Below are 26,308 nucleotides of genomic sequence, written 5' to 3'. Positions count from 1 at the left end.
CCTTCGAAAGTTGAACGTGCAGCATTTTAGAAAAACGTAATTTCAGTCTACTTATAGTATGTATCCTTTTGATAATTATTATCACTCACCTTGTCCATTAGGGCTTCATGTTCACACCTCATATTACCGCGTTCTTGTAACTTGTGTGATTATAATTAATTACAATACTGAAATAATGTAATTACGTGCAACTTACAAAATATCCTGTTCATTTGTGTTATTCAGAACATAATTGCTCTCTGGACACTGCAGTGAAAGGCGTGAACCAAGGATTTTTAAATGAGATAAACCTGAAGACCTAGCCTTAAAATGTCTGAAATGAATCCTTGGCTGAATCTATAGATGGTTTATAGAGCCATGAAGTTTGATTCAAGTGTCATCATGAGGTAGGCTATGGTTTTATATTCTCAATCATAACACACACACACACACACACACACACACACACACTCAAAAAACTAAGTGGAACAGTTTGGGAAAATAGATCAGAGGTTTCATTTAAAATGAAGATTGTAAGTGGGATATGAACAGAAACATTATGAACCAAAAATTAATAACAAATCTTTTAAATTATACAATAATTACAAAAAATAAACTAATGAGGACCTTTTCTCTCGCACACTCTCTCTCTCTCTCTCTCTCTGTATGTATATATATATATATATATATATATATATATATATATATATATATATATATATATATATATATACTGTATATATGGACATTTGTATTTGTAAATTCTTAAGGAAATTGTGGAATTCTGCACAAATAATAAACATTTTAGTTAATTTAAATGCTACACTCTTGTTCAGTAGCAGAAGGCAAAAATGAAAAATAAATAGCTTTAAATGTAGTGTTATATAAAATACAGCATTACACAATGTTATATACAGTACGTAAGATATGGAAGATATGGAAGAAGAAAAAAACAACAGTTTTATGTAAAATCTAACCAGGCCAAAATCCACAATTATATAAAATAGCTCATGTTCCCCTCTTTTTACACAAAATGTATTTGTACAGTGTATACATAAACTCTTCAGTCAAGTGATTGCAACTTGTTAAATCCATAGCCCCCAAACAGTTGCCTTAAGCATTTATTAATCCTAATTTCCAAATAATTTGAACTCTGAAAGTTTGATGGACTGGGTTTACACACACACACACACACACACACACACACACACGCACACACACACACACACACACACACACACACACACACAAATGCACAATTCCTCACACAGGCTTCTTCATATTCAGTGTCTCACATATCCAGTAAAGGTAAGTGAAAATAATTTTCATAGATTCCAATGATGATATGGGCGCAGTTCTGTTGTACAGACTGGGAATGCGAAATGGAGACCTCCCAAAGGCAGGACGATGTAGCTCAGACAGGTAGATATCACTTAGTTTCTCCCTAAGGCCAAGACGGGTCATGGAATATCCGCTCCCTTACAGGACAAGAAAAAAAAATGACCTGGCAAACACGTATTCAATGAATTATTGATTTATTCACATATATTTTTTCTTTTTCTGGTTTAAACGCAAAGTGATTTATGAAGGAGGCCAAAAGTTTATGGAGATGGCACACACATAGTGTGGAAAGAAAAAAGTTCACATCCTTTTTTAAAAAAATCTATTAGAAACAACATAATATGCAGAACAATACGATAGCATTTACAATACTTTTTTCCCAGTTCTTATGAAAGTCCAATGCAGTTTTACAACAGTATACAGTATGTCCTCATCCCTCCCCTTTAGAGGCTGATATAGTAATAAATTCAAATTTTCTTTCTCTTTTTGCGTCTATGCAAAGGGCACCTCCTTTTAAAGTGTCTCAGAGTTTACAGAAATTGGCTTCTTTCTTGGTCCAAAACTGTAGCCAAGATGCAAGCTCCTTAGTCTCTGTAAAAAAAGTCAGTATGTAATTGGTGCTTTGTAAGCCCCAAAAAACCAATCGCAGCATCCTCGTCTGTCCATTGCAGTCATTTAAAGAATCCGTTTTAGTAAATTACTGGGCATGTATGTCCATGTATTGTCCTCCCATTGTTGGGTCTCCTGGATTGAACATTGGGGGGCTAGAGGCTGACATGGGCATGGCAGGGTGAGGCGGTCCTCCGTGCATTAACATCGCCGGGTGATGGAGGTGTCCAGGGATGTATGAACGCATAGGAGGGCCGTGCCGCAACTGAGCAGGGTGGTGGGGCATCTGGGAAGCGCTGTAGCCTGGTTGCCCCATTGCCATCGCCACCGGGCCACTGTGTGACAGGTAATCCCCTGGCATGCTCTGTAGTCCTAGGAAAGAAAAAAACAGAGAAGATTATAGTGATTACTGTTGACGCTTTAGTCAGAGAGTCAGTCATGACAATATCTGTATTATGTTTAGGGAGGTCATCAAGCCAAAAGTTTCCTTTACAAGGAATGTTTCACTTGGCATTTACAGCAGCAGAAAGCATATGAGCCATGTGCATGTATAAGAGGACTGTCCTCTGTAATGCATGGAAAGAGACTAGAAGAGGAATCTGTGTTTTGGGACAGGGTGGCTCTCTAGGGACTAACTCACTGGCCTGAACACGGCACTTTGCTGCTGCTGCCTGCACTAGAGATCTGTACTCAATGCCATATCCATCAGGTCTGGAATCTGCCACATTCATACCCGACTAGTCAACCGGAAGGTTGTCCCTTACTAAGGTCAACCAGAAGGTCGATATGTAGCCGTTGTTATGCTTTATTTGCACATTTTATATCCATCTAGGAGAACAATGCTATGATAAAATCTATATATTATTAGCCCACTGCTCAATAAGTCACTATGATGTGCCTGTATTAAAAAAAATTACTTATTTATTAGCCGAGAGACATGGATGCATCTACTCTTTGATTAACCTTTTAGTTAGTTCTAGAGAAGGTTTTGATTTTCAAATAACACCAATACATACAAATGTGAAATCTTACACTAAATGGCTAGTCGGTGGAAATAGACTGTGCTGTGTCCTAAGCACGGGCCAAGTCTTTATGCCAGAGGAAGCCACAACAATGACAAATGAGGTAGAATAAGCCATGCCTTTATTCTATGTTCTCCCCTCACTTATCTCACTTTAAACACAATGAGCAAAGGTCTGTGGCTCGCTCTGAGAGCCCCTCAGAGAAACGCCACCATTGTGCTTAAATTAAAGACGAAAGGTGAAAATTTACAAAGGCCGTCACTTGAGAGGCCTCACCTGGGTGCGTGCACGTGCCATGAGCAGAAAGGCCACTAACCCTGTGACAGCAGCAATACAGAGCAACAAATCAAGCTCAGGTTCAAAGGGGTACAAATAAAAAGCCCTATTGTTGTTGCTCTGGTTATATGTTTTTAGGCTTCAGCCTCAGAATGGTCGTTGTTTTGTACTAGCATGTGAAGTGGTAATCTGTATGCCCCTGCAATTATTTACTACTAAAAGGCCTGACCCAAGCTTTTGAGGGGTCATCAGCTCTATTTGATTTCAATCCTTGAAAACGCTGCTTGGCGAGGAAGGAAAACATCCACTCTATCAGAAAAGCAATGCTCGGATGTGAAAAGGGCACACATTGCAAATGTGGTTTTTCACTTAATAAGTCAATCAATACATTGAGTTCCTTGCCTGTCTATTTTCAGAGGTGCCATGGGACCGAATCAACAGGGGATGTTTAACATACACAATACAGCAGGCAAATCCCTGAAGACCCTTTCCCCCTTTAAAAGTAAAAGTTCAGAGCAGAAAAATGGGTACCTTGACCCTGCAAAAGGTTAACAAACTTCTGCTTAATGAATGGGAGGAATGAAATTTCAGACAAAGGAGTCTCCAGCAGAGCTTCCAGCTCACCAAAGCATACCAGCTGCGTTCAAGTATGGACGGGGAGGGCAACATTTTTGTCCATATGCCCATAATTAATGCTCTCTGCATTCACTATTGTCTTGAAATTAAAATGAAAAAATTTTGGCCACCCTTGGCTAATTTTGTTGAAGAAACACAAAGAGCGGTATGGGGAAAATGGTCATAAAACAGTCTTTCCCTCGCTTATCAAAGGCTCACCCTCTTCTGCTTGAGTAGCTAGGCTTTATCCACGCTGACAGGTGTATTGTTTCGGAGAGCTATAAGCTCTATAATCGTCATGGGCAGAAAGCATAACGCTTTGCTAAGTAGGTTTAATTGGCTTTGGTTTTAAGTAATGTTGCAGTGTGACTGCGTGGAACACCTTAATTTCAAGTCTTGGGACTTCCCAGCAAATAACTGCTTAATCTCGCCTTGAGGAGAATTCCTCAACTAATGAAAATTGCTTATAAAATATAATGAAGCCTTGGTCTCTTAATCAAATAAGATAACGTTTTTTTTGTAATAACCTATTAATTTAATTGGTCGCAAAGTATAAAACACATCACTTATATTTAATTGACCTAGAAACTATAGTAACAATATTTAAATTAGACAAGCTAGGAGATTTCAGTGATGAAGCCATAAAGACCAGGCATTTCTTCACCATGGCGACATATTTCTGTCACACTCTGCCTCTTTTTCCTTCCTCATTTCCCCCTCTCTCTTGCTCTCTTTTTCCCTTCAACCCATCTCATCTAAGATTCCACACGCGGCCCAATTACAGAATTCGGCAAGCAAATTGAGGCTGTTTAAAGCAGGTTTCTCTTGTGTCTTCTGGGAACTACAGCAGCTGCTGTAAGCAGCCATTTGGACACCGGGAAACACTCTCAGTGTTTAGACATGCACACAAAGCGGGGACGTGACGTTTTAAAGCACAGAGCTTGTGTTATCATCCTGTGTCTCGTGTTTAAAGACAGTGAAGTCGAGAGTATCTTTGACAACAGAGGCATTTTGTGCTTGGCTGCATTAATGATCGCTATTTTTGTATACAGAATAAGTCAAATCCATTTGTCACACCGCTTGTGATGGCATATTTAATTTGGATATAGTCAATTAGGCTGGACTAAGCTGTGTACCCTGCTGTGCACACCTCCATTTTGCACTTCTTCATCTCCCCTGCCTTTGCCATTAGTAATCCTATTAGGAAAGACAGACAAGAAAATAGTGGACCAAGTCAGGGTCGATAAAACCAGCTCCAACTAAAAATTCCATGCAAGGCTGACATAATTTTCAAATGTGTGGCTACGCGTTTGGCTGTGTGGTGAGAGAGCGATTCTTTGTGCGTTGCCTTGCAGGTTGGTGTATAAATGTAACTCATGCATCAACTGTAGGGAGACAGATTTATGACACTTTGGGGACATGCACTTTTCTCTCCTTGCACTGCTGCAGACTGCTTACATTTTGCCAATCAGTCTGTTGCTATGGTAACACACCCCTCCCCTTCTCCGACCAAAACCCCAATCTCAATCCCCCCACCCTCCATTTGCCTCCTTCCCCACACAGCTATTCCTTCTCGTCTGTCTCTCTCACTCGCCCACACTTATTTTCCCCTTTCTATATGACTCTACGCACTGTTTAGTAACATGGCCAGAAATGTGCAGAAATAAAAAGGCATGGATTACACAGCACATAAACACCTTGCTCAAAGCTTTTCACCCACAGGACCAGGAAATATTAGTATTGATAAGCAGGAAAAAAGCAGTGTGTTGTTCAGTTCAAAAGACATTTCTCTCCCAATTTTTTTGCAAAAGCAAATCAAATTAATTGCTGGAAACATGACAAAATTCAAGGATGGTTAATGACCCTGCTTTTGTACTTACTTCCCCCATTGCTTTGCGATTGGTTAACTAGAAGGTTACATGTAGTGCCACTGTCCCTCCATGCCCATATTCATTCCCATCCCACTCATAGGCCCTAGAAGGAGAGAAAACAATCGAAGAAGAAGATGCCGAAAGATGAGAAAATAAACAGACCATGGCTCAGAGACAGGAGTTCAAGAAACAAAAGCACAAATCCCCGTTTATTAAAAGAGAAGAGAAGAAACACCATATGGTACAAATAAGACAATATAAGTAAACAAACAAGTAAATAATGCATTCAAAGGCTAAAGGTTGGAAGGAAGCCTGGCTTTGGACAAATCCTGCAGCTTAACTTGTGAGGTGGGAGGGGATGAGTGGTTAGCAACAGTGACCAGTTGCACAGGGTAGAATAGGCTTAGATTCAGAATGCACAGCAAATTCTGGAAAGATGGGTATTTGAATACAAATAAAAAACTGTAAAGGGACAAAAGGGGGTGTAATGTGTTGGACCACACCTGCGCTAGCCAAGATTCTCAGTGAAAAATTCAGAAGGATGTAGTTGGGGGGTTGTGGGAAGGTGGGAGATGTCAGAGGAGAAGACACGCCAAGGTCTTACCAGGTGGTCTGATTCCCATGTGCTGTTGGCCGTCCATCACGAAGCCTCCCATGGGTTGACCATCTGGGTTGTAGGGAGCTCCTTGACTTACTGCAGGAAAGCATGGTGAGGGAATGTGGGGGAAATGAAGAGTGGTCAATTAGTGTTTTAATTAAGTTTCAGTAGCAGGAGAAACATCATCTGTTAACATACATGCAGACTGGGGCATTTCGCACAGTTTCTTGGGGTTTCGTGAGAGATACAACACTTGACAGAACATGCCCAATGAAGCTTAAGCACTGGGATCAAAGAACTAATCCTATATCCTATAGGCTCGGGAAACATTTTTAGACACTTGGTGAAACTGTCTAATAAAAATGTGTTATATATATGTGTCCCCCCCCCCCCCCATACAAGCTAATAGAGATATACTTATCGTGTGTCCAAGATGTTGGAAGTTTGTGTGTGTATATGTGTGTGTGCTGGGGAGGTTATTTGGTCAAAAGCAACAGCTCAACCCTACTGAATGCTTTTGAACTTTACTGAGTCCCTAATGCAACCCTGCCCCCTGAACCCTATTACAGGTAATAAACTTTACAGCAGTCCACAACAAGCCATGCACCAGGGGCACTGCTCACTAGCAGAAAGAACTGTGCTGGGAGACAAACATGGTCACAAAAAAGGAGAATAAATATAGATTCATATCCTTACTTGATCAAATTGTTCTCCACTTAGCCTTTGTAGGATAATGAGTTTAAAAAGTAAAAGAATCCAGCTGTAGTTTCAGTGCTATAACCCATTGTACGTTTGCTTGCTTCTCTACATCATTGGGTTATGTAGCGCCCAAGTCAGCATGATTAGTGCTTTGGGTTAATTGGATGGATTTTAGTGGTCAATCATTGTTGACATCCAGGCTGGGCTAAGTATTTACCGGCAGGTGGGCCTCCGGGTGCATGGCTTGCAGGGGGCTTTCGCCTGCGGGACTTGAATACAGAAACTATGGGGGACTTGCCTGCTCGGTTGGATTGGTCGATCATGGGCTGCACTATTCTTCTTCTTGCGTTAATGAACCTGTAAAAAAACAAAACAAAGATGCAACATATTATTTTAAAAGTGACTTTTGGTGTTTGTGCTGTGTGTAAACGCAGTCACGTCCAAGCCTGCTGCTGTCCAGATCAGCCCAGATAACTAATCAGATGGGTAATTGGGGGATTTTTTGCTCTAATCCTCTAGTACTCCTGTGGGAGTGTCAGGAGAGTTGTTCCATAACACAGAAATGTTCACAAAGATTATGACTTGTACAAACTTGCGCTGGCTTAATATATATTGCTTGCTAAGCAAAGTGCACAAAAGCACTTTGAAGAAAGTGGTGTTTTTCTCAGTGCAGTTCTTTTCCTTTTTTTATGAACATTATTTTAAACCACTGAAAGATTCAAATTCTGATGCCAGATGTAACACAGTTGATATGCACCGCAGGAATTAATGTGTTTAGGAAATGTTTGCTAACAGAAAAAGTGTTGCATTGTCTAAGAGCACCAATAAAAGTCATGTTTTCTTTTTTCTTGCGTCTCCCTAGAGGGGGAATAATGAAACAGTGACTTAAATGAGGAGTTTTTTTTTCACCTCACTGAATAAACAACTGCATACACAGCATATTGTGCATAACATTTTGGATAAAAACATATCTGGCCTCTATAGCTTCTGACCCCAACCTACTTGCACCATACACTGCGGTGCTCTGGCCTCATTGTGCCCAAATCCCCTCTAGTGACCCTGTGACCCTGGTCACCTCCAGGAGACTAAGCTCAGAGGTTCCAACTTGATTTATGTCCTCCTGCTGTTACCACAGTTGGACACTTCCATTTCATCCTTTGAGGGGGGAATTAGTAGACTTTTAAGGAAACAATAGCTCTGCTCCTCTTTTCAGGCTGAGAAAAAGCAAGGGAGGAGTGCTTGGGGTGAAGGGAGAGAACAAGAAAAGGAGGAATAAAGAGAGAGCAAAACTTTGAGACGAAAAACGTTCACAGAGGCATCTGCTAAGCTTCATGATTCTTAATTAAAAAATGGATAATTCCGATTATTTTCACAATTTGGATTATGTGAGACACATTTAAAGCCACAAACTGTCTACAGAACTGTCAGAATATGATCATTATTATTATTATTACTTAATAATTATAATTATATTTATTTATTTTATTATTATTAATATATGATCATTTTTATCATTATGATTGCTATTAAAAGAAAAAATAACAATTTACCAGTGTTTAAGTCCCTCCAGGTGCTGCATTAACGTAACATTTAGGCACTACCTTTACATTAAGGTAACTTTTAGGCACTTATCATCTTTCCCTATGGTAATATTACTGTACTGAAAAGACTTTTGTGGTGCAAAGCTTTTTTGTTGTTACAAACAGTGTATTTTACTAGAGACCAATACTTTTCTTATATATTTGTCACCAATATCACTCAACGACATCACCTTAAAGGCTGAAAAAAACTAAAAAAGATTGGGGAGGAATGTACTGACATGGCAGTGCACCATCAAATGAGAGAATGTCTGGAGTTTTATCACCAGCAGTGGGCTGGAGAGCAGGGGGAGTCTTAGACTAGGCATTCCTTTTACTGCCTTCATCTCAGGCTAGGGTCAAAGGGGGGGCACTGTTGTCTATCTGCTGACCTCTGCTGTTTGGATTTTCCTCCCTCGCTCACTCGCTCTCTTTCTGCCTTTTTTTCTGCTCGCTTTTTTTGTGGAAATGCCCGCTCTTTCTTTTTTAAAGGTATCTTAAGCTTCCTCTCCCGTTCTTCCTTATATCTAAGGCCAGATGCGGCAAAAGCTGGAACAAAGGACAAGTGCTACACAATACCAGGCAGGGGGATGGAGAGGTGGTGGGGTTGAGGAAAGGGGGGGGTAGGAGTGTGAGCAAAAAGAGAAAGAATGGTCATGCTCTGTTCTGTGAGGCAGGCGGACGCCCTGGCGCTGACGGTTAAGAAGGCAATCAAAAGGAGCAGAGAGCCATACGGGCCAGGCTAAAGCTGGAGCCTCCATTAGGAGTAAAAGTTCACCTTTGCGCGACCTCTCCTTGCTATAGGACTGCGTTTATGGCCTGTTCAGTTTCTGCTTCCCATAGGCACACAATGAAACCAACTATTGAGCCCAGCTCGGGACAATGGGGGGTTATTTTAAAGCAAAATGCCACTAGTGGCACCACCAAAGCAGGGTAAAAAAGGAAGGTTAAAAATACAGAGCCTGACTAAAAGAATGAGGGAAAAAAAGATTTAAATGAGTGTTTATGAGCTAAAATTGATCTTGATAGAGGCTAGTTTGGTACTACTTATTCTGTTAGTGTGTTTCATAACACATTGGAGCACTATTGCTCATTCCCGATTTCACTGACAGCCGATCTGATCTCTGTCGGGTCTGCTAGGGCCTTCGCTAATATCCCACTCTCATTACAAACGCACAGGTGTAGCACGGACGGCACGTGAAATGGCCAATTAAAAGCAAGAAATTGTCTTTTTCATCAGCTGCCTTTGTTGCGTGACCAATTAGGGAATAATTTAATAAGTGTTGCTGGAAAGATCTAGATTGAAGATACAAAAGGTTATATTTCAGTATGTCTATCTAAATGCATATGAAGTGTGCCATTTTTCTCAGAAATGCCCCTTCGTTTGCTCGTTCCCTCTCTCTCTCAGATGTAAACCGTTTGAGGGGGTGCATGCTTGACTACGGAGGACCAAATTCACTCATGAAATCACATTTCAACACACTCAGCTACATTTACATGTATATTAAAAACCCACAAACAGGCATATCAGTAATACCAATGGAATAGAATGATCTGATGATTCAGATCTGCATCTGTGGCTCTACAGGAATCTCCAGCAATACAAACAATGCATTAAAAGAAAACATCTAAAAGATGCTATGGGTTTAGCATAATGATCGATTAAAATTAAGACACCTTTATTAGTTTAGTAGGGGAGTGACTAAAAATAGCTACAAACTACAAATTAGCTCAGTCGTTTTCAAAACATAGTAGCTTTCTCAGTTACAAGATACTGTATTACAATGCAGTGTTATTTTCAGAGGTATACTTATTGCGAACACATATCTCACAATGTAATATTCATACCTAAAGTCATATTTATTGATTTGATCAAATGAAAAATAAATAATAAAGCAAAGAATTTCATTAAACGACTGCTATTTCTTTTTAAACAGACTTTTTAAAACACAGTTTAATGGGTAATCAATTCATGTGTTTAATGCCATATAATTGAGATTATGTGTTTATTCTTTCAAAAGACGCATTATTTTAATTTATTAATAATGATTTCTAATAATTAATTTAGATTTTAATTAGATTATTAATCTAATTAGGTTAAATGAGAAATAAAAGCATAAATTCTTGTGGATGAAAGGGTAAAACATATGCCAGGGTAATTGGGGGTTCATTCCAGTGAGTGAGTGATAATAAAATGTTTTATCATATAGTTACAAAGTAAAATTAGAGTAGAGTAGACCCTATCTACATTGTAATTTGTAGTGTAATTTAAGAAAAAATATCCAACTTGTACACTGTCAAATTTCATTTTTAAAGTTTGGAAGGTTTAAAGCCGTCCCCACCCCTAGATTGCAACTGCTATAATTCAACTACCTCATCACGCAATAAGACCCTTCTGGTGAAACCAACATTATTATTGGTGTCTGCTCTAGAGATCCATTTACTTAAGCAATTAGTACTTCACAAGTTGAAATGCCTCAAGGTAAATGTCATTAATACGAACATCTCATCTCAAGTCATAAAAGTCCATCTCGGCTCCTCCTCTCAAAGAGTCAGTCTGGGGTCAGTCGCTATGGCCTGCTTGTGTTTAAATAAACTAGTCCAGCTGTTTGCTGCACAAATTCCATTTACACTCCTGCCCCCGCCAATTCACCCGCTCTCGCACACACACATACAAATGCATACATTTACACACTCCTTTTAATCAGTGCACAGCAACCTAGGCCTAGAGTGGTGTTAACATCTTCTGTTGCTAGAGACAGACAAGGGCCAACAGGGTGTAGATAAAGAACAAACTTCCAACACCCGTTTGCATCTCTCACCTCAGACAATTCCATTCAGCCACATCACACCCCTCATCTGTCCCTCGCACTGCATATTCCTGCATTTCTCACTTTTTGCACATTTTTAATAACACTCCCCCTCCTAGAACCTGGCCTGCAATGGTGGAATCCTATAAGAAGCCCCCACTCTGCTAGGACTGAATAAAGGCTGATTTATACTTCTCCAGTGCAGCATGCATGTGGTCGCATAGCCCTTGCTGTGAGCATCAGCAACGTTGCCGCGCACCTCTCAAGAAATGTAACTAGAAGTCGCAACGATTCGTAGTGCAAGCTCTGTGATTGGTTGTTTGGTATCGTTGACAAGTGTGGGCGGGATCGAGAGCCGCGCAAACTTGTTGGAGTGAGTGTTTACAATGAGTCCCATGAAGGAGCTCCAGATGGAAAGTTTTGTTTTGAGTTTACCCTATGATTTAAGTTGTTGTACGTCTGCTGGTTCCCACCTCAAAATGAGTGAGTTGCTCAAACTCATTCATTTTGAGTGTGTTATTGCAAAGCAACACAAACAGTGTGCAGAAATATGAATGCAAAGCAACGCGCAAGGCATGCGCCGTGGGTCGCATCAATCACTCGATGTAGAAGTATAAACCAGGCTTAAGCATCAGCCATGTACATGCCACAAATAAAGATAGGGACAGACCAAGCTGATGCCAAAGAACTAGTGGTGACAAAATCTACGTTGCACCAAAAAGTTGGTCATGAACACATCAAACGGACAGCAGCCACAGGTTCGGCACCTGCAGGTGACAGTAGTCTGTTTTCTCATTCCATAAAGAGCAACCGGAAGTTATGATGTGCACAAACAAGCCATAAACAAAGCAACATTTAGTACAATTTTATGTCCAATAAAATTTAATAATTCATATTTTTCAAATATTTGAAAAATGCAGTGAAATTACCTTCTTTGTTTTCCCTCTTCACTTGAATCATTTGTTTGATTACGTCACTTCATTACGATTTTTTTTGTTCTAGGTCTCTGATTTGTTGCTGAATAACTAATAAGAGTGCTCTCTTTCACTGACGTCTGATGCTGATTCTACCCAGCAAACAATTTTGTGTTTAATAGACATCTAATAGACATCTAAATGTAGACAGCTTGGCTAAAACAAGGCTAAACTTGGGCTGTCAGTGGAAATCTAATAGACATCTAAGAATAGTCTAAAAACAAATAGACAGATTAGACAGATTTTATATGTGTAGTCATTCATTTCTGTTTATTTGATGACTAGTCTAGTTTTTGCCTATTCTTAGGCGTCTATTAGATTTTCACTGACAGCCCAAATTTAGCCTTGTTTTAGCCAAGACGACTGTGTTTGAATCGGGCCAACTTGCTTCAACGTCAACCAGATGACAGGTAATCTATAAAACACACCGAACAAACTAACCGGACTGATGTTGCCCAACAGCTGACCGTCAGCTTGGTGTGTCCCGGCCTTAAAGGTGAATGACATACTTTTCCTCAGTTCTTTGGCAAAATAACTGGAAGTACAGTATAATGATTTTCTTTCAAACAACGGCAGCTCATCTGTCGTGTAACGCAAAAATAATCTGGTATGTTTCTTTACTGATTCACAAATTTTGCTGTATTTTTATGCTGGTGCTTTTTTGTTGTTGTTTGCAACGTGTACATGGCCAGAGAATCCTTACTTTCTTGATTACCGGGATTACCTAGCCACTCTAGCAGAGCAAAAGCGCCTGCCCAAAGAAAACAGAGGAGATATAAAGGGGAAATCTCAAGTAGGGACTGGTTTAATCCCTGGTGCATCAGCCCCCCTTCAACAGAGGCTGGCTATTACTTCAGCAAACTCAACCTCAGTGCACCCCCACAAGCCTCTCTCACCAAACAAAGTCGAAACCTTTCCATTAACAGAGCTGTGAAGTCCCCTCTAAAGCCTCTTTTAAAGAGTGGGGCCACAGCCTGGGGGCCGAGGAACACACTTTATAAACACATAGCCAGTCTGTGAGAAACAGAGAGTGGTGCAGCAGTGGTCACTGCCACTTGTGCAAAATAACAACACAGCCAAAAACATGCATGTAGACTTCAGCCCAAAATAATCTCCAGCTTGAGGCAACGGGAGACCATTGCAGTGATCAACCTCTGTTGCGGCATTAAAACAACCACAGAAAAACAAAGTGCTGTGCAACTGCTGCGAGGTGCTGGATATGCTTCAGAGACAGTTCCCCACTCCTCTGGAGTCGGGGACTATGAGGTCATTCTTGGCATGAACGTGGCCTGCCTGCTCTCTTCTGATTCCCCACCCAATCCAGAGAGAGCAAGAGAAAGAGAGCAATAATACATCAGAGAGGGAGGGCACCATCACATGCCCACTTCACAAACATAACATTGGAACGCTTTCCATTCCATGCTGTCGTCTATCTCGGAGGGCTCTTCATGTAGACTGATGCCGCAGGCAATCGCTAGGCCAGAGGGCACTGCCTCTCTGTCAGGGCAAACATGTAAACAAACAACCGTACAGTGTTGCAACGTTAACTGGCAGCCGTGTGTGGCAACACAAGGCCCATTAGAAAGGAAATGACATCACGGCAGCAGGTTTAATGGGTCCTCCGCCTAGCTGTCACTGCAGTGGTCTCTGCCCGGCACGGTGAGCTGGCACCGCCAGTTCTATTGACACACATACAAGACCTTACACAAGATCTGACACATTACCAACCGTGTACTAAGTAAAAAACAAACTTAACTTGTGGTATTCACCTTACTCTTCACGTACAAGCGGGCTCAGCCATTTGAATCTTTTTGACTTGAGACTTACGGTCTCATTCACCTCTATTCATTAAAAACTGCTTGACATTGCAAACTGATATTTTCTTGTTATATTATTCTACATTTGTCTGTATAGTCATGCAAACACTTGTTTGTAGAGCAAGTAGTTTGACTGTCTTCTGCCGTTTATTATTCCCAATCATTTCTCTCATTGGCAACTAAACTGGAAGTTCTAAAACAATCGCAAAAACGAGCGCACTTCTGCATTGAAGAATAAGGTTAATAATAACTTATGATATGCTAATTTTAATAACCATTGGAGACCATAAATGGAAGCTTAAGATTTGATTTGTTGTCTGACAGGTTTTGTCACTTCAATTACAAAAACCTACTGTTGTATCATCATTCTGGTTTCATATCAAGTATTCTGATATATACAGTACCATGGTACTGTTTGATTAATGTAGAATGATATTTATTAGGCAATGTATGGTGTTGCAAGAAATATCTCAAGATGTTTAAAAACCAAAATCAGAAAGTAAGACAAATGTTCTGTTTGTCTTAACATGACAGCAGTTTCATTTGGTGAAGCTAATTTCTAAAATGTCACTCTTAGCATTCTAATAGAAAGTAATATGGCCAATATATTGTTTCAGTTTGTTCATAATACGTTAAACATATAGATGTGTTGCTGGTTCTATCATGCTTATTTTTTGTGGTTGTTGTTGGAGGGGTGAAGTTCAGCATGACCTTGCAATCACTGTAATGCTAAAAGCTCATTAGCTAATCAGTGGTCGGCTCGCTAATCAGCGGTCCAATCTGTTCCTAGATTTATAAACATAACCAATATGCTCTAGTGCCGATCCACCCTCCGTCTGTCATGTTCATATTCTGCCACAAAAGAGATGATAAAAAGTACAGAAAAGAAGAAAAAATGCAGGCAGTGCCTGGGGCCTGTTATGATGTAAGACAGAGGGAGAAAAAGAGGGGGGTGCACCCTTGTATGGTTCACAGACTCTGTACGAATGCATGTATAGAGACAAACATATCCTACAACAACTTGCAGCCAAAGAGCCATCCATGCACACATATCAAGACACATTCTCTCTGAGACAAAGAAGCTATTTTAACGAAGCTCATCCCGCTTGCACTTGCACACATATGCACACGCAGTCGAACACACATTACCAATGACTACACATGACTAAACGCACACATGCACGCACACAGAACCACTCCAACTTGTCTGCTGTTGACACAACACAGAGATCAGGTCTGAGCAAGTGCTGAAATTCCAGTATGGCAGAATTGTTAGCAAACACTTGAGAACAGACTGAGCCCAACTGTGCAGAAAGGCAAACAATCCTTATATCCACCCAGCTTCATGGAGCTGAGCTCTTCACTATGTCTCCATCTCTGCCTGATGTAGCGGGGGGATTTTGAGGGTGTAGTTTGGGCCGCATGCCTGTGTCTCGCTGGTGTAAATATGTCTTTTGTTTGGCGGTTTGACCCCAGGGTGTGTTGGTATTTTGTTGAAAGGCCACGGATATTCATGCTAAAGCACCTTGACAGGAAGGCTGTGTGAAGGCCGCTCCGGGACATGGGCTATGGCTCATCTCACCCAGACCTGCTCGTGTCCTTTGGGCTGCTATTGTTTGCGCACACACTTACACAACTCACATTTATACATATGCATGCACAGTGACACTCAGATTCCCAAGAATGCTCAGCTTAAGCAATCACTGTTCATGTACAGCAGATAGATCATGAAACCTTTCTACTGCTCAAATGTTGCTCTTGGGGAACTAATTGAGTCCCTAGTTATAAGTATTGATTTGTCTTTGAAATTCTTTGGAATAAAATCATTTACAATTCCTAATTGTTTGATATGGGCAAACATTGCGAAAACTCAAAGAAAATCAGAGATCTTTTTTTGAATACACACTATATTCTACTGCAACAAAAAGAGGCTAAAGAATTTACATTGTAAATATAGCTTGATGGGAAATGTTTTGGCATAAATTATTGTGAACATCTACTATACTGCAATCTTTGTTCTCAAACAAGTCTGTTTGCATTTCATTTGATCTAATTGTGGTCCACGTGAAACAACTGAGATACAACAAAGATCTCATTTGTGATTTAGCTTTTGTATGTGTAAAAACGTTGCATATCACCTCTCCAAGATACCTACTGGGTCAGGGGTCACATTTTCCCCCAAGCTAAAAGAACCATGCCAGATACTACACACGAAGAGTGCAGAGAGCAATCATCCAGAGCTTTTCTTGAACAAGTTTCAACTACTCTTGACATGGGCGGGCTTGGCTGTCAGAGAAGTGAAGCATGCCAGTCATCCAGTTCTCTCTCTTTATTTTGCTCTCGCTCTTTTTTTTTTTTCCTCTCAGGCGCAGAAACCTGATCCAGGGTGTGTGGACGCTGTTTCTCTAAAGTAGCCCCGCCACACTTCACTCCATGCTTTTAAGACTTTCATAAAAGCCGCCTTATTGACAAAACAATCCATCCCTAAGGTTTAAACAGCATCTTTAAAGGGGATTATTAAATTCCGTCAGGAAGGGAAGAACGGGCAACACGTGAAACCTGATGACCCGCCCATTGATTTTACATCACTGATCTTTATGGAGTGTTCTGAGAATGCTTCCTCTTATCGTCAAAGGGTGAAACTTTTCTTTCTCTCTTCGTATCTTTCCTTTTTCCTAATCCCCCATTGAAGTTTTGCATTTGGTGAACAACAGACTGTACCTCCGCATTATTATACATCTGTACATAATTGCTTTCAAAGCTCTGACATCTCCCTCCAAAAATAGATCCCACAGTCAATCCACATCTCCTCCTCAATGCCACATTCGCTCACTGTGTCTTAGGCTGTCTCTGTGAGCTCATGCGTGTCCTTGGGCGCGCATGCGTCTGTGCTCATGTGTGCGTAAGGGTGTCCATAAGGGTGTGACTAAGTGTACATCTATTGCATATCGTCCAGATTTCTTCAAATACTCTCAATGCTTGTTGACTTGACGCACAAACACGTGGGTCGATTGTTGAAATGTGGACCCAGATTTGCAGCAGTCCCTCACGTTATGTTAGTGCCAATAATTCATGAGTGATCCGCACCCCGCATGGCCTTTAGCATTTTTTATTTAATCTTCAGCTCGTGGATTCTCCAAGTCCTCATCAATAATGGACATGTACATGTGTGTTAACAAGTCTATGGAAGCAAGGCTTAAGGAAGCCATCGTTTTCAGTTTATCTCTTGTTTAACTCCATCTGGTAGCTGTTTGTTTGGTGTCATGCTTCCACTTGTTTGCCCTCAAGTCCACTAATCAGGATTTTACTTTGTTTTGCTGTGATATGGACTAATTGGATGATATGCTAATTGGATGAAATCTATATGCATCTGTGCTAGAGTGGACATATATTTTAAGTGAAGCTATATTCACTCTGTGCATTGCGTAGTCTGAGAAACAGAATCACAGCTAGGAAGACTGCCTCTAAAAAATCAGCAGGTCAGGAGGTAACATCACCAGGGGTTGCCATGGAGACACCCAATGGTGAGCATCCTTCCAAGCACGACCATGGGTCTATGAAACAACAGATCCTACTCTCCAACCTCTAATGTGTTGAGTGTCTCTCTCACCCTCTGTTTTCATACACACTTTCCACGTCATCTGCGCCCTTACACACATCCGCACTGATGCACACAATCTGGCAGCAAGATCCCAGCGTGCAGGGTTTAGTGGCTAATGCTGCTTAAAGTGACCACCTTTGGCTCATCGCTTACACCCTTGCTTAGACAGGTGCTCCTTCTCCCTCAAACACAGGCTTTTGCCAACATATGTCAAACGCTGTCCCTACAGCCAGGGTAGTACAGGACGTACAGAATACAGTGTGTGAAGTAATTGTCGTGCGTTCTCTGCTAACTAATATAGCTGAAATGATTGATCTCCCATGGGTTGTTGTGAGGTCACAGAAATTGATAACCCCTACAAGATTCCCTCGTGTCCGTCAGCCTGTGTCCCCCTGATAGGCCACTTTTGTAAATTAATCCTCATTCTCAGTCACCAGTTGTCTCCAAGGTACCGAACTGAACAATGGTAAGGATTATGTTGTCAGAAATTACATTTTGTGTAATGGGCTTTAATACGTCTCCTATCTCTCTCGCTCTCCTAGCATCTGGTGTACATAGCATGAGATGGTTTGTTAATAAGCTTGAGAAGCCTGATGGAATAATAATGTTACATAATCAGGATACAGAGGTGTAACCCATTGAATGTTAAACATACTACGTTCAGCAGAGTGTGTTTTACGATAATAATTATTTATCGGAAAGCTAAATATTTAGTATACACTGTTAATGTTTAACTATTTAATTCATTCACCGATTTTTTTTTCCGGCTTAGTCCCTTTATTAATCTGGGGTCGCCACAGTGGAATGAACCACCAACTTATCCAGCATATGTTTTACGCTCCGGATGCCCTTCCAGCTGCTACCCATCACTGGGAAACATCCATACACAGTCATTGACACACATACACTACAGACAATTTCATTAATTCATTTTCTTTTCAGCTTATTCCGTTTATTAATCTGGGGTCGCCACAGCGGAATAAACCGCCAACTTATCCAGCATATGTTTTACACAGCAGATGCCCTTCCAGCTGCAACCCGTCACTGGGAAACAACCATACACATTCATTCACACACATACACTACGAACAATTTTAGCTTACCCGATTCACCTGTACCATATGTCTTTGGACTTGTGGAGGAAACCCACATGAACGCGGGACGAGCATGCAAACTCCACATAGAAATGCCAACTGACCCAGCAAGGGCTCGAACCAGTGACCTTCTTGCTGTGAGGTCATTGTGCTACCCACTGCGCCACCGTGACACCTGTATAACTATTTAATTAATAATTATTTTATGTTTTTAATTTTCAGACTAAATTAATAAACAATATTATAGCATTATATTTTGTACCACTTATCCACAGGAGCTTAATGTGACTGCGCCCATTCAAACTGTCGGTTTCTACAATAATTGTGGCTATCAAATAAAGTGAAATGACATGACATTGTTCAAACCGAGCCAACTTATTGTGATGACAACTGCTCAAATAGTACTTTCAATGTATTCATATTTGTTTTCTCATTAATTTACTCATTCATTTTCCTTTGGCTTAAGGCTAATTTATATTTCTGCGTCAAGCGCAGGTGTATGGTCCGGCACAGCCTTCAAATGGTAGCATAGCCCTCGCCGTGGTCGACACTGACACGCACCTCTCTAAAAATGCAACTACATGTCAAACGATGCGTAGTGCAAGCTCTGTGATTGGTCGGCTTGGTAGCGCTGATGAGCGTGGGCGGTGCTGAGAGCCGCGAGACTGATGGAGCGATTGTTTACAAGTGTCGAGTCACATGAAGGAGCTCCAGATGGAGACTTTTGTTTTGTGTTTACCTTCTGATTAAAGTTGTTGCACATTTGCCGGTTCCTGCCTCTGAATGAGCGAGTTTTAGCTACTTAACACATTCAGAAAAAAACAAAACACTCGACACAGAGGAACATAAAAACCTATTGCCAGTATAAATGCACGACTACACGCAAGGCAGGCTGTGGGTCACGCCAATCACTCGACGCAGAGGTATAAATCAGCCTTTAGTCCCTATATTTATCAGGGGTTGCCACATCAGAATGAACCGACAACTTATCCAGCATATGTTTCACACAGCGGATGGCCTTTCAGCTGCAACCTAGTACTGGGAAACACCCATACACACCCAGAGGAAACCCACGCAAACATGGGGAGAACATGCAAACTCCACACAGAAATGCCAGCTGACCCAGCCAGGACTTGAACCAGCAACCTTTATGCTGTAAAGCAACAGTGCTAACTACTGAGGCACCGTGTCGCTACTTGTTTTCTCATACTATCCAAAAGTGGTTATATATAGACTTTACTGGATCTAGACTCTACTGCTATCCTCTTGTAACTAAAGGTAGCTTCATGAATGATTTATGAATGATTAAGCTACTGATTGCCTCAGTGAAATAATTAATAATTTGTGATGTGTCATCTGAATGCCTTTTTTTTTTTCAAGCAAGTCAAGCAACCCGTGCCTTGTTGGAAGCGCCTACATCAAGACTGGTTTATTCGGCAAAATGGATTAGAGCATGTAATCAGATCTTCAGCAATATCAATCCCTGATACTTAGAGAACAAGCGAGAGAGTTTGCGACCAGAAATTCATGTGAGGGCCTGGCAAAGTTCTTGAGAAGAAATATGTGGCAAAGGTTGGGTCTTTGTATTCCTACATCAAACGTTCCCTCCTGTGTTCGGTTTCACCTCCCCACTCCCTATCTCAGGCCCTTCATTAGACATGGCTAATAACAGTAAGTATGTGCTGATAGCCATCTCTGATAACAAACACACCCGAGCAAAGGCTCTGTCAAACTTTGCAGACTTTTGACAGTGGAAACTGTGAAAATAATAGCTAGTTAGGTGTAGATAAAGAGTCCTGCATCACAGCAGTGCAGGGCACACAGGGTTTGAAGAGTGAGTTCAGAGAGGCACAAGGTTAGCTACTCTCACATGGAATCGTATTTGAATCAGCGAACAAAAAGAAAAATGTTGGAAAAATCCTGGCGGCAATATCCCTTTGGGTGAATTGATTTGAAGGGAGATGAGGCGATAAGTGGGAGACTGATGGGAGGGGCGAGTAAAAGCGGGGGGGAGGAGAGTGTATTAATTCAAATCATTAGGAGCCGCTTGCCAGGGGCGAAGCTATTGATTGCATGTAAACACGAAAGTACAATTGACTTACCAGTTGTTCACTTGTAGTATAGTGAGCCCGGTGTCTTGTGCCAGTTGCTTTTTCTGTTCTTCTGAAGGGTAGGGGTGCTGATTAGAGAGGGAGAGAGAGAAAACAATAGGAAGCAACATGAGAAATATTGTAAATAAATCAATTAATGAGCACATTTGTTATTAAGAGAAAGGTCTAAGGTACAGAAGGGAGACGTTGCTCACACGTTTGTGCGGAAAAGTGGCAAAGCAGCTGTTAATTAGTGTGAAAAAGTGAGGTGTGTCTCTTTCTTAGAGTCATTAATGGAATATGAAATCGTGTAATTAATGGCAGCGAAAAAGGCAAGCCAATTATAAAGTTAAGTGAAGTGTGGGAACAGAAACAGTAATTAGAGTGCTGTGCCATGCAACCTCACTGAAATTTATTCTAGTCATCTTGCTGCCATGAATGCATGATAGAAAATGGATATCTAAAGCCTAGCAAGGAATACAGACCACAAACTTGACACATACCTCTTCCTATTTTAAACACCATAGGATAATGCTACTAGATGATTAGCTAGTTAGCTAAATGTTAACAATATGGACAAGTACTGTTTTGAACCAGTTCTTAAAGGTATTACCTTGAGCTACAAATAATATTAGGATGATTTATATTAGCATTAGTAGCATGTATGGAGCTTACAAAGTAAACAATGTGCTGTTCTTAAAAAAATGCAGTAAGGCTCAATGGGAGGTATAGTGTGCAAAGATGTTTACAACTCCATTATACCTTGCGAAAGAGAAAGAGATGAACACTGCATTGCTCACAAAGCACATCAATGAACTTTTTACCGTTTCTGTGCTACACCAGTATCTTATTTTGCTATGTCATTACAGGAAGTGCATCTAGACACCTTCTGTTTCAGTGGACATCTCAGTGTGCTTACAGATTCAGACCTTCTATAAGCCCATTATTAAACCTAGTGCAACCTGTGAGAGATTAACAAAGATTGAGGCTTTAACCTGGCTTCAGGTTGAACATCAACCGTTGTAATAATAGATTGCTGTATAACCATATCACCCTGCAGCCCAAGACTGGTTACTCACTGAAACTAAGCAGGGCTGAGCCTGGACAGTACCTGGATGGAAGACCACAAGGGAAAACTAGGTTGTTGTTGGAAGTGGTGTTAGTGAGGCCAGCAGGGGGAGCTCAACCTGTGGTCTATGTGACTCTCAATGCCCCAGTAAAGTGAAGAGAACACTTTACTGTGTTTCGGATGAGATGTCAAACCGAGGTCTTGACGCTCTGTAGTCATTAAAAATATCATGGCACTTCTTGTAAAGAGCAGGGGTGTCCTTGCCAAATTCCCTCCATTGGTCCCTACCCCCAATCATCTCCATCCACCGAATTGGCTCTATCCCTGTCTCTCCTCTTCCCCTTTCGCTGGTGTGAGGTGAGCGCACTGGCGCCATTGTCCTGTGGCTGCCATCGCATTATCCAAGTGGATGCTGCACACTGGTGGTGGTGTGGAGAGACCCCAACCCCCCACCCCCTCATAATTGAGAAGTGCTTTAGGTGTATGGCCATACACCATAAATGCGATTATATACAGTAAATACACCTTACTTACATACTATAGCAGACTCTTCACACCAAAACATACTGAACACACACACACACACAAATGCTTGAGCCATATATACAGCAAGCAAGGAGCACTTAAAAATAATTTGGTTTTGCTTAACTGCATTGCAAAGTAAGATATTGTCAATTGTGATTCTGATTCATCCTTTAAGAGGTATAATGAGAACAAGGCTTCCAAACGAACAAACAGAAATGTAAAAATGGTTGGCGCCACGGGTTGTCTGCTCTTTTTTTCAAGCAATAATAAATAGGAATGTCTTTCATGTCGCTGAATGCATGTTTATTTACTAGTACTGCCAGAAAAAGTGAGCTGTTTTCCTGTCGCTCTCTGTCATTTTCATGTGATCCAATTGTAGGTAATTGGAACAAACTGTGGATAATTTCATGCAGAAAGTTATAATTGTAGTGTCGCCTCCAGCTATTTCAGAGTAGATTTTAAGATTCTCTCTTTTTGCCTTATCGTATGTTTTCAGTGTCCATCGTTGTAAACCACACAGATGAGGTTTGTGTGAAACCAGGGCCTGGACTGGAAATGTGAGAAAACAACATTCCAGCCTCACACTGTCATTTGAACAGTGATAATCATTGATAGCTAGGGCTTGTGCGAATCAAACATATAATGGCAACAATAATCAAAATAAATCTAATTCAAAAGTAGATTAATTTCATTACTTCCCTAGTCTATAGTTCACCAAATCATCTGAATGGGAATGTAAGTCCTGTTCAACTTTACAAATGGTGTTTGTGGAATAACACTTGCCATGATGTCTGGCATGATGGCTGGTCAGCCCTTTAATGAAGAACTGGACAGAGGCCTTGTGAAGAAATTCTCATTTGCTAGACTATTTTCATACAAGATTCTTTTGCAACCCCCACTTTAAAATGTCTTTCACAGTTGCATTGTACAAGTCCAAAACTATGTATCCAAACAAGTAAAGGAAAGGGTAAATACAGGAGTCATTAACACTAAAATTCATACATTAGATATCACAAAAACATTGAATACAGAATGACAGATGCATTGTAGAGTATCATTTCTAAGAAAAGATGTAGGAGGACGGCTGCCAACTAAGGCAACTTGTTAGACAACTTTACGAAACGAAATGTTACAACAATGCACAATGGGGTGGAGAAAACGAGCAGTCAAGTTTCAGCTCAACTTAAATGTAACCTAATCCTATCCTAACTTCTCATTAAATCCTGGAAACCCCATACAAAGACCTGTTCTGTGATTGACAGGTGGCTTCGACCGTGAGCATTCAGAAGTACCCAAACAGGATTCCTGTACAAACGCCAACTGGGTCAAGCTCTTCCGCCCACACCACCATACGTGCCTTACCTTTGTTGTCACAATGACCTCATGGTAGCCACACCTGTATTTGAGAAGAATGGGGCAGAAGGCCCTATTTATATCAATTTCTTAGAATATCTAAGAACAACAACATATTTTTTTTCCAATATAATTAATAGCTCCTCACATAAAATACTTCTAAGTTGGGCCCTGCCCTATTTTAGTTGATTTGTAAATTGCTCAGTGTATATTTGCAATTACAAAAGATGACATAAATTATATGGCTGAAATTAAGTTACTTGTGTCAGATATTATATTAAATTATTAGTTCACTCATTCATTTTCTTTTCAGCTTAGTCCCTTTATTAATCCAGGGTTGCCACAGCAGAATGAACCGCCTTATCTAGCACGTTTTTACGCAGCGGATCCTTTCCGGCCCTTGGAAACATCCACACACACTCATTCACACACGTACAATTTAGCTTTTCACCTGTACCTCATGTCTTTGGACTGTGGGGGAAACCAGAGCACCCGGGAGAAACCCATGTGAACGCAGGGAGAACATGCAAACTCCACACAGAAATGCCAACTGTCCCAGCCGAGGCTCGAACTAGCGACCTTCTTGCTGTGAGGCGACCACACTATTTACTGCGCCACTGCATCGCCGCATATTATATTATATTATATTATATTATATTATATTATATTATATTATATTATATTATATTATATTATATTATATTATATTATATTCGTTTGCTTGCTTGCTTGCTTGCTTGCTTGCTTGCTTAGACCTTACGGTAAGTTCAAGTCCATATATTTGTAGACGTCTAACAGTTTCTCTATTTATATATGTCTATTGATCTGTCTGTCTGTCAATTTGTCCTTCCGTCTGTTTATCTATACATTTTTTGAGGCATGCTCTGATGCCTGTTGTCAAACAGGAAACCGTTTTTGCAGATTTCAGATTTAAGAGTGCCTTCAAGACATCCCTACATGTGTTTGTCAACTGCTACAATCTTTTCATAGATCTGTTCTATATTTGCTGATGTACTTGAAAATAATATTACATTCGGTAATAACAATACATTCATGAACTCATGAGTTGGATACGTTTATAAATCTTGTTCTATTGTCTAGGTCTCCAAACACCCAATTATCTCTATTGCGTCAAAACTGTGCTTTTGTGATTCTTGTTTAACTCAGAGAAACCAACAGATTTTATTATAGTCAGAGAGTGACTAAGTATTTTAATCCTCTTGGCAGCAACACTGGGTGAGAATTGTTTTCTCAGGGTCTCGTGATGCTTTAGTGAGAAAGTAATAACACTGCCTAAAGAACAGATGGAAAATCTCAACGCATCCTCCCTGTTTCCCTTCGCCTATCTTAATGATACGTCTTGTCCAAATATACTACTCCTTTCATCAGAATTTCCAGCCTTTTCTGCACTGGTGGATACCAAGCCAGCAATGTCCTCCCTGCGCTCAATTCTCCATCATGTATCTTATCTATGTGTGTGCGTGTGCGTGTCTAGCAGCGAATCAACAATAGTCCCTCTCGGTCTTCTTCTGTGGCCCCCTCAGACGGGGAATGGTAGGGAAGAGCATAGCGTCCATGTCCTATCAGTGAGATAAGAGAGGTGAACAGTTTCTCCCATTCTCTTGTGTTCTCTCTGTTTGAACCGAAGACTGCTGCTTGAAACAGAGCTCAGACTTTCCCCCTAACCCTCGGTTGACTCGACTCTCCTTACCCACAATTCAGAGCAGTGGCCGAGAATTCTGTTTTGAATACAGCCAAGATATGAGGAGTCAAGTTGTGTCAGGAGACCTTTCCGTGGGAGAGGGTAGAATTCCAGTATTTACTGCACTGTACCCTGAAAGCTGAGAGGTACAACCCAGACTATGAGAGCAGAAACATGAGAGGTGTGTACTCTTGGTCTTTATGTCTTTGTGCGGAGAGTTGTGTCTATGTAGAACAGGGAGGAGGAGGTCTGGATGAGCTCCAGCTGCGCTCCTTATCAGGTCCTTAGACAGGATCCTCTGGTTCACTGTGAGGGGAGAACTATTTTGGAAGTTCCTTTCATCTCTGGGTTTTCTTCATCATTTTGCTTCCCCCACAAAAAAGAAAAGCCAGAATCCCAACAGTATTTCTTTACCCATTGACTCCCAGGGTTGGCCAGGGCCACATACTGAACACATCCTCCCCCAATCGCTGTGGACACATCTTTTTTTGTGTTCTATTTAACCAGTTAATTACAATCAGCCACAACCACCCTCTCCCCCACTCTGCTGCCTTCATTACCCACATTACTGTTATTATCGTTATGTTCTATTTAAAGGAACATTTCTCTCTAGCCTGTGTGATTTGGATTAAAGAAGCTTTGCACACATGATTAACTTAATAAAATAAGTGTGTGCTGAACATGGT

General features: G+C 40.9%; 1 protein-coding gene across 1 annotated transcript in view; it reads right to left on the bottom strand.

Annotated features, from left to right (window-relative positions):
- Nucleotides 1–1,497: 1,497 nt before the first annotated feature.
- LOC130239978 (homeobox protein Meis1-like) overlaps nt 1,498–26,308 on the bottom strand; it is a 73,982-nt gene continuing 49,171 nt past the window's right edge. Inside the window, exons 9-12 of the mRNA XM_056471373.1 lie at nt 20,986–21,062; nt 7,309–7,367; nt 6,318–6,407; nt 1,498–2,301 (exon numbers count right to left, since the gene is read on the bottom strand). Of these exons, the coding sequence (XP_056327348.1) occupies nt 2,018–2,301; nt 6,318–6,407; nt 7,309–7,367; nt 20,986–21,062 (510 nt within the window). The 3' untranslated portion in view covers nt 1,498–2,017. The remainder of the gene's footprint in view (nt 2,302–6,317; nt 6,408–7,308; nt 7,368–20,985; nt 21,063–26,308) is intronic.

The sequence above is a fragment of the Danio aesculapii genome, chromosome 13 (genome assembly GCF_903798145.1).
Source record: "Danio aesculapii chromosome 13, fDanAes4.1, whole genome shotgun sequence".
NCBI classification, from domain to species: Eukaryota; Metazoa; Chordata; class Actinopteri; order Cypriniformes; family Danionidae; genus Danio; species Danio aesculapii.
Note: the sequence above shows the minus strand (reverse complement) of the source record. Positions and strands in the feature narration are given on the sequence as shown.